At 30.4% G+C, this 17,074-nt stretch overlaps 1 protein-coding gene across 1 annotated transcript in view; it reads left to right on the top strand.

The window, feature by feature from the left end:
- Window positions 1–17,074, top strand: part of LOC130451359 (suppressor of lurcher protein 1) — a 218,854-nt gene that overhangs the window by 168,797 nt on the left and 32,983 nt on the right. The window contains exons 7-8 of the mRNA XM_056790332.1: window positions 4,903–4,962; window positions 11,603–11,808. Coding sequence (XP_056646310.1) covers window positions 4,903–4,962; window positions 11,603–11,808 — 266 coding nt within the window. The remainder of the gene's footprint in view (window positions 1–4,902; window positions 4,963–11,602; window positions 11,809–17,074) is intronic.

The raw sequence follows: 17,074 nt of genomic DNA, 5'->3' as shown, positions 1-17,074 counted from the left end.
TACGATAAATGAGATAAGTAGTTGAAACCAATCAATAAAAATTCCGAAGTGTACTAAAACTAACAGTAGGAATTCCATTTTACCGTTTTATTAAATATCAATAAATAGACGATTGGGAAATCAACTAAAATTAAAAATGGATGACAATATGTCATAGAATGAGTACATTTCCAGTACAAAATAAAACTTAACAATCTGTTGAAATATTAGTTACTGAAACAGGATTTGGTTTTTTTTCTTATTTCAATACTAACAACGAACATAGTGTTATAAAATAGTATTTTTCGCGTCATCTAACTATTCTAATATTGACTTATAACTAACATGCGTAACATATAAAAATCAAGAAATTCGTAATAATGGACAAAATATTAGACTATCATGTCAAAAAATACCTCAGTTATTAATTTCATCATTCTTTTTGGAGAACATAATTACCGTTTTTTGTGTAATCAAATTTTTATAAAAATTTTGCCTGTTTATGTCCGAATTCGTTCTTCTCACGGGTTTGTAAAATTCTGCTTCTCCATCTATTGTTTATTTCACTAGCATTATTATTCGCCTCGTCTGCCAGCTCTTAATTTCTTTGATATCCCTTATCCCTATTTTGATTCTTGATATACTCTATGTTTCATACTTCCGGTTCCTTTGTTCCATTTATTTATATTATACTTTAATTTCTCATCTAAATACTTTTTAATCAAGAAACCAGTTCTTCATTTCCTTTCCACTTTTGTTGTATCATTTTTTCTTCTCTATTTTTTTTTTATTTTCCACGTTCCACATCAATAATTTTCCATCAACTCTCTATTCCTGGTATACTTTTCTGTTTTGTGTATACATCAATGTGAACTCTGTTCCTTGTCCAAATTTTTTAATTTTCTTTTATTCTCCCTTATCCCTCATTTGTTTTTAGATTTTTATTCTTACACTACCCATATATTCCTTGATTTCTAAATATTGAGCAAACTATTTAGTCAATTCAATCAGTTTCATTTATTCCAACGTAAATTCATATATTCTCTCAAAGGATAAAAGAATTTTTGGTGCATTACTGCTCTGGTGTTACGGTGTCATTAATTTATTAACCCAATTCGAAATATTATTGGTATTGATGTTTGAGTAGTTCGTCTTACAGATTTTGAATATTGATGATTGATTAAGATCGACGTTTCATATGATACATATTTATAAATGGAAACTCTCCAATGTAAAAGCAAACTACCAAACGAGAAATGCAATCAGGTGAATATAATTTCAAGAAAATTCATTTTATGCTGCCTTCACTTTAGTCACTTTAGAGTTTACTTTGAAATTAGAAATACCAATTGTTACTCATCATCAAACATTGACATTCGTATATTATTCTACAAAAAAGTAGAAACGTGTTAATTTCCGAATAAAGGGGTTATGTAAATGTTATGCAAATTTGTTTCTTCTACTGTCAAATAATGAACAGTAGATGGAACTAAAATAGGAGTGTACAGGCCCAGAACCAATAACTCTGAAAGTCTGGGCAGCGCATCGCGCATTTTTCAATCTAGAGAGGAACTATCGCAAACAGGAGATCATCATTCTGTCCGGTAATCAAGGACCTATTAGAGCTCCAATATCATAAAATCTAAACTCTTTTGGGATTGCGTAGAAGAATTAAACGAGCTAGGCAAGAAAAATAAAATTACCCTACAATGGATTCTGGGACACACCGGCGCGAAGGTAAATGAAATAGCTGATAATCCCGTAAAAGCGGTGGCAGATAAGCCCTTCATGGAACCTGAAACCTTCTGTGGTATCAGCTATAGAGCTATGGAAAAGCACTGGAAAATAAGGTATATAAGAGCAAAACCAATTATTGGGACAACCTACTGGGTCTGGGAAACTACAACCAGAGTAGATCTGCAGAATGTATCAACCTAAGTAAGAACAATCTACGAATACTAACAGGAGTTCCATCGGGGCACAGTCGCCTCAAAAAACACCTGAAGATGCTAGGCCTAGCGGATAATGCGGCGTGCAGGTTTTGTTGCTTAGAGGAAGAAACCTGAATTCACATTCTCTTGAAGTATGAAATACTAAGGAACTCCAGAACACTGCACCTGGGAGTGCATAAAATAGAAGACGAAGATCTCTGGCACTTAAAGCCATCCCACAGTCTAGACTTTTTATAAGAAGTGGATTAATGGATCAGCTGTAAACACAGGGTTCTTCAGTATCGCAACAAGAAAGGGAGACACAATAGATCCTTTGGGTTGCAGTGTATACGAAACCCCAAATAAATACATATTCATTAGGAATTTTTATATTTTCAATTTTTTCTTTGAAATCCCATATGTTTTTGATATAGCATTTGTTTTTTTTTTCAAAATATTATTCAAATAATTAGATAATGGGGTAAGAGGAGTTTGAATACTTGAAACAATCGGTTGAAGTTTTTGATTTTTAAGTTTCGTTTATAAAGGGAAAACAACTTTTTTCAAGTATTTTGAAATTGAATGAACTAATCTCAGATTTTATCAGGAACATGAAAACGCAAAAGCTCAACACAGACTTCCATAACAGTTTCCAGCTCAAACTTTTATATATAGAAACCTGCATTCATGTCTCAACGTAAAATACTGATAATAAATAAAGAATGTCGTATTTCTCGCGCCTTTATCGCTAAAACCGATACTGTTCCCAATGATGGAATATCTCGACACTGCTTTTAGATGCTCCAACCAGTAGTCTGCTAAAATAATTGTATTTTCAGTTGCTTTTTGATACAAAGTTTAATAGATATCAGAGGGAAATAATTTATTTTCCTGACATAGAGCAAATAAATTTTGTTGGCTTTTTTACTCAATAATTAAGAATAATGTAGCTTTTATTTCCTTGTTAAAGTTTAATCTAGATCTATTATTTCATAAGGGTCGAACAGTCGGAAAATATCTTTTTCACTCGCTCTTTCAAGTTATACTGATGATGGATAACTGTGAGAAAAGCTATAAATTATCCTTACGTGAAAAATCTATATAAGTTGGTGTATATAATACTCATATTATGAAGTGTCATTTACAATTGGTGTTATTGTGTGGCTCATTTCATATTATGGATGCAAGGGTTATGAAAATCAATGAAAAATCGCATAGAAATAATGAATTCTGATTGATTCTGATGATTATATTAAATGGACTGTTAAATTATTGACAACGCTTTTAACCTATTTACAATAAAACATAAATTGGTACTAAATTACACTGCACAAAAGGCAGATATTTAAAATAGTTTTGTGAGTACCTAGTATCATCTTACGTGAGCACCATCAACCTTATCCCAATTTTACACACATCAATAGACTAAGAACTTCCATCAATATAAAAAAAGATTGAATATGTAAGTCAGGATAATATTGAAATGGTGCCAACACAACACAATATTTCCAGATTTCTAATTTTATATACAAATCTGATAGTGGCTATGAAATTATAGTTGCAAATTAGTGCTTTTTTTGGAAGTCCTATCGATTTTATTTTCATTACACTTTAAGCCACAACGAAAATGGACAGAAAACTTTTGAACTGATAATTAATTGAATGCTATTTTTTAATTAAATTTTCAATCCATGCCTAAATTAATTCAGATCTTTTCAACAAAATGGTAAATTAATAATTAGAAGAAGAATGATTAAACAGAAAAATTTCACAAACTGAATATAACAATTGAAAATCAACATTTTAACAAAAGTTATCTCAACTAAGACTCTATCAGTTAAACCAAGAATTCATATTTTAATAGTCTGGTCAACCACTATAACTGAATTAACTTCAAATAAAATTCGATTAATATCATTTACCTGGAAATTTGAAAGAAAGACTTTATACTAATAGTCTTGGTAGCCACTATTCACAAATATAAAAGTGGTTATTGTTTCACAGTCTAGAGGAAGTTGATGGAATAATTGATTTAGTGGAAAATACTTTGGAACAATTTCTCTGTTTCCAAAGGGAAAATAATTTCAATTCCGATTATAAAGTGGGTTATTAAGGTACATATATCTGATTTTATGGAATTTGAAATGCATATTTCAATTAATCAATATTTCTGTCAACGTCTTATGAATTTGAAAAAGTTTTCAAAGAATTCATACAATTTAAAACCACCAAAAATCTTATTTTATTATTTCCCAGACGATGAATACTTAAGTATTCGGAAGCTCGGAAAATATATTAAAGTTAGTCCACTTTGGTGTTTCATTGCCACGTTTTAATTGAAACCTCGTCTAAAAACAGATAAAATCTTGACGTTTCCACCTACTGTGGTCTTTACCGAAATATAATTTGATATTGACATTTATATTAATCAACAGATCACCTACAACATGAATATCAAAATTAAAATTATTTTCAGCAAACTTAATAATTGAATATAATAGCTTAGAATACAAAATTATTGATATTTCATTTATACGAGGTGCGTATAATATATTGAAAAATATATCCTACATTCATCTCTGTTGATTCGCGTTTTCAGTATTCTGAAAATAGAATCTGTCACTCCCTTAAGGAGAAAACAACTTCTTTCTCGGATAATTCTGCGTGAATTATATCTCGGATCCCTGACAACACTAATACCTCACCGTTGCAAATAGAAAGGTGTAATGCGCTGACCGGTTTCGATGTTGTTGTGTCTCATCAAAACGATGAGTAGGTACACGAAGTGTATAAATTATATAAAAATTTTCAATTGGAAAACGTGCTCTGCCATTTCTCTGAAAATAATTCAACTAGTTTTGGCTAATACTGCGACGAATATTAAATTACATCAAATTCGAAGATATTGACGGTCAAAAGTAGTAGACTTTGGACTTAAGAAAATATTTCAAATTATGAAATATACTGTTTAATTGATACATTCTTTTTCTAGGCACAAAGAACGAGTACGAATAATATTTGAGGAAGTAGCATTGCAGAAAGGAGATATCAGGTGAGATATGCCGGAACAAATCAAACTCATAAATATGATGATTTTTCAATAATAGATTCAATAACTTCTGAACGTTAGGGTAAGCTTCTTTGAAATATCACTAGCATGTATTTAATATATACTGATAAACCAGAATTTATAATATTTCTGAATACACATTTCCTTCTCTCTCTCTTCTACTACATTCCATTATCCCAAAACCTCTGGATAATGCATGTTTTTCTCTTTTATTATTATACTTATTAGTGAATTGAGATTCACAAAAGAATCTAATTTTCGCAATATTATTAATGATTGAACCGCTCCCCTGTCAGTCGAAATTTTTCCATTAAATTCCATTTTCTGGTAAACACTGTAAAGCATAACAAACAGGCCTGTCTTTATTAGCGTCAGTTAAAATATAGTCGTTGCTTAGTTCTTGGGGGGTTTTGAAATGCGAATCTTTGATTATTCCTCAGGTAACAATTCGCCTACTTAATTCCTTCTCTTTGCCCTCTAATATCCTCTTACAATTTATGATACTTACCTTCCATTAGCGAAAAATAGGATTTTAGTGTCTAGAAATTGGTAATTATATTTATTTTTTCGAAGAAACATGCACACAATAATAATTTTCCTGTAGTTAACTCAACAGTAGGTTCTGAGATCTTGATACAGCTCTAAACTCTTATGTACACTAACATTCAATCAGCTAACTCAAATTACTGTATTCTCTTCAGACTTTTAGCTTAATTGCTTCTATGAAGGAGCTGGATGGCATCATAATTAACAAGATGTAACGATATAAGGTTAATGACTCTTGGCAACCTTAGCTAACAGATATCTGAGGATTATGTAGTCTGATTAGAATGTGTTGATGTATTTTACTGGTATACCTTGCACGCAAATAATAACTGTAGGACTAAATCTAACACTTTCTTAAGACCTTCAAAGGAAACGACTATTGGCTAACGTGTAGTACTCCTATAGAACATGATCAGAACGTAATTGTAAGTAATGCCGCCCTTTGCTTATGCGGGCCTTTTTCATCGGCTTTAATTTATGTTCTGGCCACCGAAAAAAAGCTGCATAGCTTATTATACGTTGCACAACGTATTTGTACATCCAGTTAATCATTTTAATACTGCTTGTACTGCTGACTCCAGGTCAGAGTTGGGTCGAAGGTCATACCGACATATTTAATATCTAATTTAAGGATATTTGATACTAATACAAAACTTGGTACATACTTCACTGAAAACAGAAGTAATTATATCATTACTTTTCGTTATAATTGTTTTAAAATGTCTTCTTTAATAAATTTCAATCCAAGAGCGTTTCATCTGACCGGCCTTATGTCTGAATTATACTGATAGTGCTTAACTCTTGGTATAACCTCTTCATAATTAAGATGGAACGTGTTTTCTTCATGATTTGATCTGTCTACTATAAAAAGTAGTAATATATTATATCACATTGTCGATCATACATCGTACACCACAATTAATTGAAAATTGCCCAAAACTAATTTCATAAACATTTTATAAAGGAAATACCGTTTCCGATAAGCTCGAAGATTAGAAAGCAATCAGGATTCGATTTTATTGTTGATATATCGATACTAATTCGTCTAAATTAAACATATAATTTTCTTTAGTTAATTTAGTTCAACTGCCCACTTTCAATAAACAACGTATTTTAACTTTATATCGATTCATAATTCTTCAAAAATTAATTATCACGATAAACCTATAAAATTTTCGAATTAATGTACTTCAATCTTCTCATTATTAATGTATTAAACCAATGATCAATGGCCTGAGCTGAGGTGTTAATAATATCAGTTAATCTCCCAAAATCGTTAAATTTACGATACACGATAAAAACTTTATGGTGTTAGTTTCGGTTATAGACGTTTATAGTCATTCTTAAGAAACTCCATTATACAAGTATCTACTCAGATAATTAATTTTTCGAACAATCATAATTAACCTGTTTTAAAGACTGTTATTAGATACTGATAAAAAAATATCGAAAAGAACGGCAGTTTAACAATAGGAAACTCCATTTTTTTCAACGTCGAACGCGTTGTTCTCGTTGTTCAAAAAGATTTATTTCTCATAATAAGAAAGTGTGTGAAGTTCATGCATGACGGTACTCATATACATTTTGTGTTAAGTATTCGGAAAATGTTTTACTTTTAAATAATCCAACAATTTCTTTCCAGCTTGTAACAATTTAGAAAAAATTGAAATTAATATCTTAAAAAACAATTTGTATAACAAAATGTTGTCATTCTATTGTCCTTTTCAAAAGTCAAACGATATGTGCACGACATAGTATCATAAAACCAACAATGGGCCTATTATATGACGGTATTCATGGTTGTTCCGAAAATCGTCTTTTTGGATCGGATGCAGTTTTATCGTTACATCATAACATATTTCGAATTTTAATAAATCAAAAACGTGTTCTGCGGTTCATGGAAGGAGAAAACAATAACTTTCCTGGCTAATATCACGATATATATTGTACTACATCTCTTTCGAAAACCTTGTGACGTCCATGTATATTTTTGCTGGTCGCTCCCGATTGCAAGCGATGTGAACGCCCTCTCGCCAGCTCTGTTATTTGTCAAGATCTTTGAAGACGATGTAATTCAATGTTTCGAAATATTTATTATCAAATGTAAATTTTCGGCTTGTTAATGCAGTTTTGTTACTTTTATCGAATTGATGACTTCTTAATCTATTCTCTTGAAATGTCAGTCCTAGATGTGTACGTATATATTCCTTTGAATATAGGAATGCAGTTTTTGCTTTTTAATGCGTTTAAATTCACAATCAGATAGTTGTAGTCAACAAAACTAATAATCAAAAATCTTTTTGTTGAGATAAGATGATATGAACTGAAATTTAAAATATCTTGACAACCAAGTTCGTTTTTTGGAGTGAGGATTGCTCCTGTTTTGTATATTGTAATGTAATAACTAACAATGAAAAAATTTTTAACTTGTAAAACAGATTTTGTATCCTTCTATCGATCTATGGAGTTGACATAGACCGAAATTAAGTCGAAACAAAAATATTTTCTGATATTTTTATGACATAAAATTCAGATAATTATTCACGGGAATTAATGGAATATATATGACACATATTTGCATAAATAGAGTGTCTTGAGACTAATGTAAACATGGAGCTTATGAGCCAAAAGAATGTCAACACATTATTTGGCAATACAGGCCCTCGTTTTCAAATTATATGACTCTAAAAAGTGATTTCAATTTTGTTTTTTACTTTCAATGCTCTTGCTATTTATTCGATCTTTACGAAATTTTCAGTATATTACTAATGTATGCGTGAAGCTTACTCTTGATGGAGCTCGATGAAAGAAACTGTTTATTTAATATCTATCCTTTTATTGAAGCAGACTTGCAGTAAAACTCAATTCTGTCTACAAATCTTGCCTTGTTAGTACACATTTTGTTATTGTGGTGTCCCTGAAAAGAATATCTGGTAAAATCCGTGGAAAAACGTAAATAATTAAGGTATTTAAGTCTTGATTTTGTTGCAGAAAGTTATATTGGTTCAAGATTGTTCTTTAAGGCACGATGAACAATAGACTTTAGGTTTTCTTGACGACTCATTAGTATATTTTTTCGTTCCTTAAAAAATGTCTCATTAAAAGTTTGTTAATATTTTTATCATTAACTATTGCACAGTTATTCATTTTTTAAAGTAGGATAGATATTGGTTATGGTATCAATAAATTACATTTAACTCATTTTAAGCTACCCTTCTTGAAATGGTACAAAATGTTTCAATGGTGGCTTATTTTATCGAATTCCAATATAAGTACCATTCATAAACTTAAGGTATGGGCAAGTAATTTCCGATACTTATATACAGAACATACAATTTAAAAAAAAATACTTTAATAGCTGTTATCTCTTTCCATCATCTTAAAATTTTCTTTCCTCTGTATTAGACTCTCTTTTGAGAACTTGTTTACATACTCTTTTATAAAATATGCCAATTCAATATTACACCACTATCAGTTTTTTCAACTTAAATTCAACGAAATTTCTTTTCAAAATGTAACTTACATTTTTTCAAAGCTACCATCGAGTTTCCTCATAAAAGTATCGTCAGAAAAAATTCTATTTATTTTTGAACGTCCAATATTCGCTTCTGAAAATTGCTTAATATGATTTGTCCATAAATTTGGTTTTGAACTGATAATTACTTTACGCCAACGAAATACAAAAATATGGATTAATCAAATTGAATTTTCTTGTTCATCAAACCAAAATAAAGCTTTAAGTCGATTCACAGGAAATAAAATTACTATATGAATTACGATGCATGCTTGCTTATCTGATATTCATGGATAAATAACTACTCATCTCAAACTTTAACGAAGTTATTTGTGTAAATAGATACAAGAAGAGTCATTAGTTTTTCAAGCAGAAGTACAATTACTCTACATATTACTCGTATTAGAATCGTATACAATGATTTCCTTAAAAATTTGTGAACTCACTGGAAACTCTTCTTTGAATCGTGTAACTCAATCGCTTATCGAGTTATTTGCTTCTAAAAAGTTCAATTATTATTCCTTAAATATGTAAGAATAACAAATTTGTAAACAAAAATAAAAAACTTAGAAGCAAATGCTCAAAATGCCCACCATTTACTTCAATACACTTTATGATCCGCTTTCGTAAAGATCTCTTAATATCAAATAATCCTTGTCTATTATTTTTAATTACATCTACATCTACAACCTATTGCTATCCGATTTACTATCTCAAATGTCTCCCATCATCCGTATTTATTATCAACACTCTTAGATAGTCGAAGAACCCAACTTTTCAATATTATATTCCAAGTTTTCCGTTCTGAAAAATCTGCTTTACGCCTGATTTTGCCATTGCATTTCCAGATATTCAGTATATTTAACTAAATATCCAACGCAGCTCAACCCGTGAACATAGTTCTTTTGTTCATAATCCTGACCGCGAAAACCTTTCTGATATAAAACATCGTGCAATGTTAGAGACTACAGACAACACTGGAAACCGAATTTCGTAATCGATTCATTCATCATCATTCGATTTGCTAAGTCCAGTGATTATTCTTTTACCTCTATAAACGGAATGCAATGTATATGCCAGTAATTATGTCGCTGACGTATATTCGTGCAGAACAATCCTGTGTTAACCAAGCGTTAAACTAATCGCTTAAGAGAACCGTTGGTATTTTCATTTTAATTAAGCGTAGTTAAAATAGAATGATAAGAAAATTGATGAAAAAAATATATATCATCCAATACTAAATGATTTATAATCAAGTTCCAAAGCTAAATGTTCAATGTTCCAATAGATTTGTGAAAGCATAGAACATTTGACAGCAAATTGAATCACGAAAGAACAATCCAACTCGGCAAATATTATGTCTGTCTACGTGACAGTTTTTTTTCAAGGCTACTATAGAAAATTTATTACTTCACATAGAATCTGAGAACGTAGTAGAGTGCATTTCTGTTATAAACGAAAGGATTTTTTTCGAATTTTTTTTTAAATTGGTCATATTTTGTACTTTCATGATAGTATAATATTGAATGTTTTCAACTTATACAAAAGCGGCTTAACTCAAGTGAGATTTTTCAGATGTTAACAATACTGCATGTTCCTAATGTCATCTGTCAAATTCTTGCATAAATCTCCCTGAAACATTATTTTTAAAACGCATATAAAGAAAACTGTAATTTCTTTTGAATATATATATATATAGGGAAAAAAGTCAAACATTATTTTTTACATGAACAAAAAATTGAGGAAACCGATAAAAGTCATGTAAATATTATCTTGAATGTGCTCCAACAAGAAAAATGATTTTTAGCTTTCATTTGAACACGGGTGATGTGAACCAATCCAGAACTGTCATATTCCCTGAAATCGCTAATGAAATGAATATTATATCTGAACAGGTATGCAATATTTTGCACGGAAAGTTACATATGGAAAAGCTGCATCGTGATTGCCACAGTTGCTTAATGCAAAAGTTCTCTCGCATAAAAAATTAAACGAATGTTAGGATATCTACAAACGTAATTCAAGTTAAGTTTTCCACCGATTTCAGAATAGATAAATTTTGTGTACACGGTTATACCCAGAATCAAAAATACAATAGACTCCATCCGAAAAACGGTCCATAGTTTTTTGGTCATTGAGACTTCAGAAATTGATTAATTAGAACAAGGAAAACCGAAAACTGTTCAATATTATGCTGACATATTTAGGAGACGAGCTTAGGAAAAACTGACCGCATTTACTGAATAAAAAAGTTTCATTCATTATCTTCACAGAAAAATGTGTTACAAATAAGTATGTTATGGAACATATAAAATATCTCTTAGATGGTTTGAAACAATGGGAAACTCGCAGTACTAATTATTCAAAGGAGTTTGAAAAGTAGAATATTTTTTCACAGTAAAAATTTTTTTGATAAACAAATTGTTGAACGTTATTTTAGTATGTGTACTCGACCTATACATTTATATAATCTTAAAATAATGATAGTTATGATTTACTGGGCATTTATTTGCCAAACATAAAACTGAATTTAAAAAACTAATTATCAATACTTTTTTTCAGTTGCTTAAATCGAGCAGACATAATTAGAGTCTTCGATGGCAGCACGTCTTCGGATCCATCCATTATTCTTCTGTGCAATGAAGAAACACAAATAGAAATTTTTTCCACTGGTCCAAATTTATTTATAGAGTTTGTAGCGAATTCAGATAATCCAGGAAGGGGGTTTAAAGGGAAATTTCAATTTCAAAGCAGTGATAATTCTTTAGGTAAATATCCGGAGATCGAAGGAACACTTCTCTTTTCACAGAAAAAGATTAGAAAATGTTCCATTTGTCCAATTACGGTAAATTAAATTAATGTGAACTCAGCTCTTGGAGTTGATTTCAGCTAATTATCACTTTTCATTTCACAACTTAATTGGATTCATGAATAATTCCATTCTCACAATTTAATAAAGATCACATACCGTAGAAGTTTTACAAAGGGAGTGTGCTCATTTCAGAAAAAATATTACATGGGTAAAACTGTATAAGTTATAAGAGCCAATCTTATAGTTATGGATTCATAAGTTGATTAGCAGGCAGTAGTAAGTATACAGGGTTCACCGTTAATTGGGAGGGAGGAAATAACTATTAAATTACAGATACAACCATCAAGACCCCATAATTCCACACTCAATGATGCCAAAGTTACAGTCGTTTAAAATTCAAACTATTAGACAATGATTCGTGCTAATAAATTATATTATAAACCTTAAATATAAGCTTTTTGCAATAATCATACTAGAAAATAATTCTGGGCATGAGAATAAAATTACTGATGAGAAAATTAATGTCACTATTATAAATGTTTGGGGTGCTTTTTATAATATTTTTAATCTTCCTCTGTATTTGAGAATGAACGAGCAAGGTAAATAGGAAAATATAAAATAAAGACAAGAATCAGAGTCCTATTGGTTACAAAACTCAGAGTTAGGTTTTTTTTACTCCTTAGTATAAGTAACTCTATGTTTTTCAGTGTTACAAGTTATGAAAACCTGTAAAATCATCAAAAAAAATGAGTTTTATCTTTATGAAGTAAGGCTAGACAATCATGACAGCAGAATGTAATTTTGTGAAACCATAATGCTAAAGGTAAATGCAAACCCTCATTTTACTATGTTAAATGTATGTTAAATAATAGAATATATCATCGCAATTGCAGATATTGGAGTGATAATAATGTTGGATACATGCGGAAGCTTAGAACTAAAAGACTTGGAAGTTAATGTAGGTAAAGATATTAACGGCGTCACTCTATATACCCCATTTTGTATAGACGACAATCTAATACACCAAAGTATTTAGATTTGTTCAGATATAAACTAATTCCTACAAAAAGAAAATTGTAATGACATTTAATTTCAGCAGAATGGTTCATCACCAAACTTCTGTTGTTCGAAATTGCATGAGTGAAGTATTCCAAGACAAATGGATGGAGGATCACAATAGCAGCAAGCTAAATCTCCCGATTTATAGCCTTTGAACTAATTTTTCCGGGGATCTCAAAGAAAAATCTATTATACAAGACAAAACCAGACAATCGTCATGAACTACCGAATACATTATTATAGAATTCCGTCAAATACCAATTTATCAATTGCATATCAATTTTTCATAATAGTTTAATACTTGGTACGATCCACGAGTTCAGTCGCTCTGTTATAAAATTCTTGACCAAAAAAGGATTAACACTAACAAAAATAGAAATAGAATGAAGGCTGTTACGGGGACTGGTGTTCATCATTTTCAACAATTGAAAAATGGTCTAAGTTGTTTCGCTGGATTGCGGGAGGCCCTGTGACAGTTTTAAGGATCCCACATAATGAGATGAGCATTTGAATATGACAAAAATTAGTGCACGGTTGGTGCGTCGAGTAGAATGTTTGTTGCAAGTACCAGGAAAGTATAATCCGATCAAATATATCGTGTGATGAAAATATGGCCTTTTACTATAATCCAATGTCCAGAAGAGATCCCATGGAAAGGTATCTAAAAGAGAACAAAAATCTCAAGAAGCTCGCTACATGGGAATATAGGAAGAATACATGGAAAAATAATCACATCTTTTTTTTATTTATAACTTTTTTTATATTAGGTGAGAACTCATGGACGGCACAACGTAAATGGAATTAGGAAGACAATTTGAATTCCTGATCAAATAGAATTAATAATTGAGATTTGTTCTGATCCTCTTTTTATCTATGTAAGAAAAATGTTTCCATAGATTATATTTTTCGATAACTTATAATTATATATTTGAAAACATATGTTAATAGGTTATAACTTCATGTACATACTTTATATAAGAGCTGTGTAATACAAAATTTCGAATTTTTCCAATATCAATGTGTAAATTGTTATATGATGATTAAAATATAAATATTTAAAGAAATATAATTGAGGTTTTTTTCTCAATCAATTGTATTTTTTTGTATTTACATTTTATGTAATGCTGTTAATACAATAATCAACTAGTATTATAATTGAGTATTAAGTACAATCTTGTGAATCAAAAAAACGTGAACAATCAATAAAAAACCATGAATAAAAAGTAAACAAACATTACTTGGAAATAGTAGCCAAAAAAAACAGAGAGTATTGCGGTTCTTCTATTAGGTGACATTGGGTCATAATTACTTTTCATAATTTATCAAATACTTAACTTGCTTAAATTTAGTTCTTTGAAAAAATTGGAGCAAAGAATGATAAAATCTCTGACTAACCAAATAGCTCAAACAACATTTTGCATGGTAGACCATGTACAGTTAGCTTTTCAGGTCCATAATCCTAATGAACTCTTGTACGTCGACTAACTACAAGAAGGTAACATCGTTGCTCCTACAATATTTAAGCACATGCAGAACTTTTTGGAATATCGAGCATTGGCTTCCTCCTTGTCTATACAGTATCTCATCAGAATGTACTATGGAGTTATAAATTATTTTGGAATAAGATAATGGTCTTTATGTACTAATTGGTAGTTACAATTATCTTTTTGACAGACATTGGTATGCAATTCAATTCCAATCAGTTGCTAGATTATAACACTAGTTGAACTAGAAATGATACACTTTATTTTTAATACTATTAAGGTTAGTGAATTATCATAAATTTACCATAAACTTATCTATTTTTATGAGAAAATTATCTGGGGGTATCCTTTATTTATTTCATTTGAGATATAGACGCCCAAATTTGTTAGAAAAAAACTCTTAAATATGCCAGCCTTATTTTGAATGATAATATATTCATTAATTTAGACTTCACAGGTATGTTACCAATTTGATTGGGTTTTTTGGTACTATCTATTAAATTGTCTTGAAGTAAACAACACAGTTAGAATGTGAAACGTTGTAGATGATATACCATATAATATAATCAGACAATATTGCTTATGGTTTTCAAATATTTCTTTTCTTATGAAAGGTTCATATAATTTTACATTCGATAGCTGTATGTTGTTTTCAATTGAAATTTTATAGATTTAAAGAAGTAGATTATTGATTTGCAATAATCCTATGAAATTAATAAAATCTCTGAAACCGCCCATTGATAAAAGTATACATTTGCAAGTATTAAACTCAACATAAAGATAATAGCACTGAATAAGAATTATAGAGTTATTTTGATATATACCTCATTCTATACCTCCATGTATCTTGAATCCTGAACTATTCTACCATAAACTATGAAAAATTCTCAAATTTGAGGGTATTCCTTTGACTTCTATTTATCTCTTATCTTCGTGGAATCTTTAATTGAATCGCCTCTTTGCTTGTGCTGTAACTATGCTATTGTTCCAAGTTCTCATCTTAATTAATTTTCTTATATTTGATTCTTCTTCTTTAATTCATTCCCCTGTGCCCTCGCCTCTACACCAAATTATTTTTCAGTTTATCTATATTCGTTTTATTTTCCAATATTCTTTTGCCTTTATTTTTTTAATCAATTTTTCTATGTAATATGGTTATGTACAGTGAAATTTCTTATTTTGGTTGCATATTTTCTGTAGATCCATACTTCCTCTAAAGTTTGTTTATCCATTGAAATTATCAAAATCCTTGTTTAGTTCAATATTTTTCCTATGTCGCTCATTTCTTACGTTTCTTTCCCATTCCATTCCTCTTGTTTTTTTTTATTTCTCTCACTTCTTTGCTATCTACAAAGAGGCCACTATATGTCTCTCTTCTTTTTCCCCGTTTAGCAGTCTTCTGTCTAGAGCTCCACGGTTTTTCCAATGCTTCGCATAAGCTTTCCCATATCTCATCGTTTACCACGTTTTTCTTTAATTATTTATTAAATGCACCTCGTACATAAAAATTTTCATTCCCATTTGTTGGAATGTGCTTAGAATTACTTCTGTTGTTTATTCCAAACTTCATTTGAAAAATCGTTATTTTAACTGAGTTACAATAATCAAAGAAAGAGCATTTATTTAAATTTCTATACATCAGATTTAGATATTATATTGATTACATATAAATGTTTTGATAATATAGCTAGACTCCATGCACGGATCTGTGGATTGTAGCTTCTAGAACCTTTTAAATAGTCTTTCTGTTTTCCAGTGCCTGTAATAAGAACAATTCAATTTAGATATATATCAAAATATTATTCAACATCGATAACTCTAATATATAAATATAGGAATATCAAAAGACCACCTGTTCCAGTTACATAACTCAAAGTTTAACAATTAAAGGCAAAACATTCTCGCGTTGGTTTATTACAGCCTTATGTACACGTAAAAATCAATATTAATTTCCATTTGAGGTGTTTATTATTCAGTGTGAATGTTGGCATTATGTAATTCTGCATAGAAGCATCAATTTTTAATAATAAACGCAACATGTGGACAAGTTTTATCATGCAATAGCATGCGACTTTTGCCGACAGCTTAAGAAAATAGATACACTATACGTCAAAGAATGTTGTCAGTGTATTGCTGAGCCATTAAGGAGCTGTGTGGAAAGACAAGGTCAATTATTATTTCACCCCACAAAATTACCGCACCATATCTGTATGTCCGTCTCCAAACTGTACCCGTAAATAAAATTGTAAAGCGGTGAACATATTGTGGTCTTTGACTATGAAGATTGGCTTTCTGTAAACGTTTTATATACTATCTGTCTATGCTAGACCGTTCGCGCCTTGTCTCTAGTCAATTCAGGTGCTGTTGTGGTGAGCTGCTTCCTAACGCTCCATACTAAAAATATATCTTAAACTGGTATTCCAGCGTTTCCACGTTTTGTATTTCACTCAGCTGGATACTAAACGCACATACTAAATAACCTGTATAATAAAAAGAAAATCACAATATTTCAGGGTTTTGTTTTTACTTATCCTATATTGGTCATTAATACTCTATGTTTTCTCAACCATACTAACAACTCATAGATTTTAGAGATGTACGAAACTTACTTTTTTCTTTCTTTGCTTGCTTTTCTTCATTTTTGTTGGAAGTAAATCGGAGTGTTTAATCAATTTACAA

This window comes from Diorhabda sublineata, chromosome X (assembly GCF_026230105.1).
Source record: "Diorhabda sublineata isolate icDioSubl1.1 chromosome X, icDioSubl1.1, whole genome shotgun sequence".
In the NCBI taxonomy this organism is placed as follows: domain Eukaryota; kingdom Metazoa; phylum Arthropoda; class Insecta; order Coleoptera; family Chrysomelidae; genus Diorhabda; species Diorhabda sublineata.
This window is presented reverse-complemented; position numbering and strand designations above follow the sequence as displayed.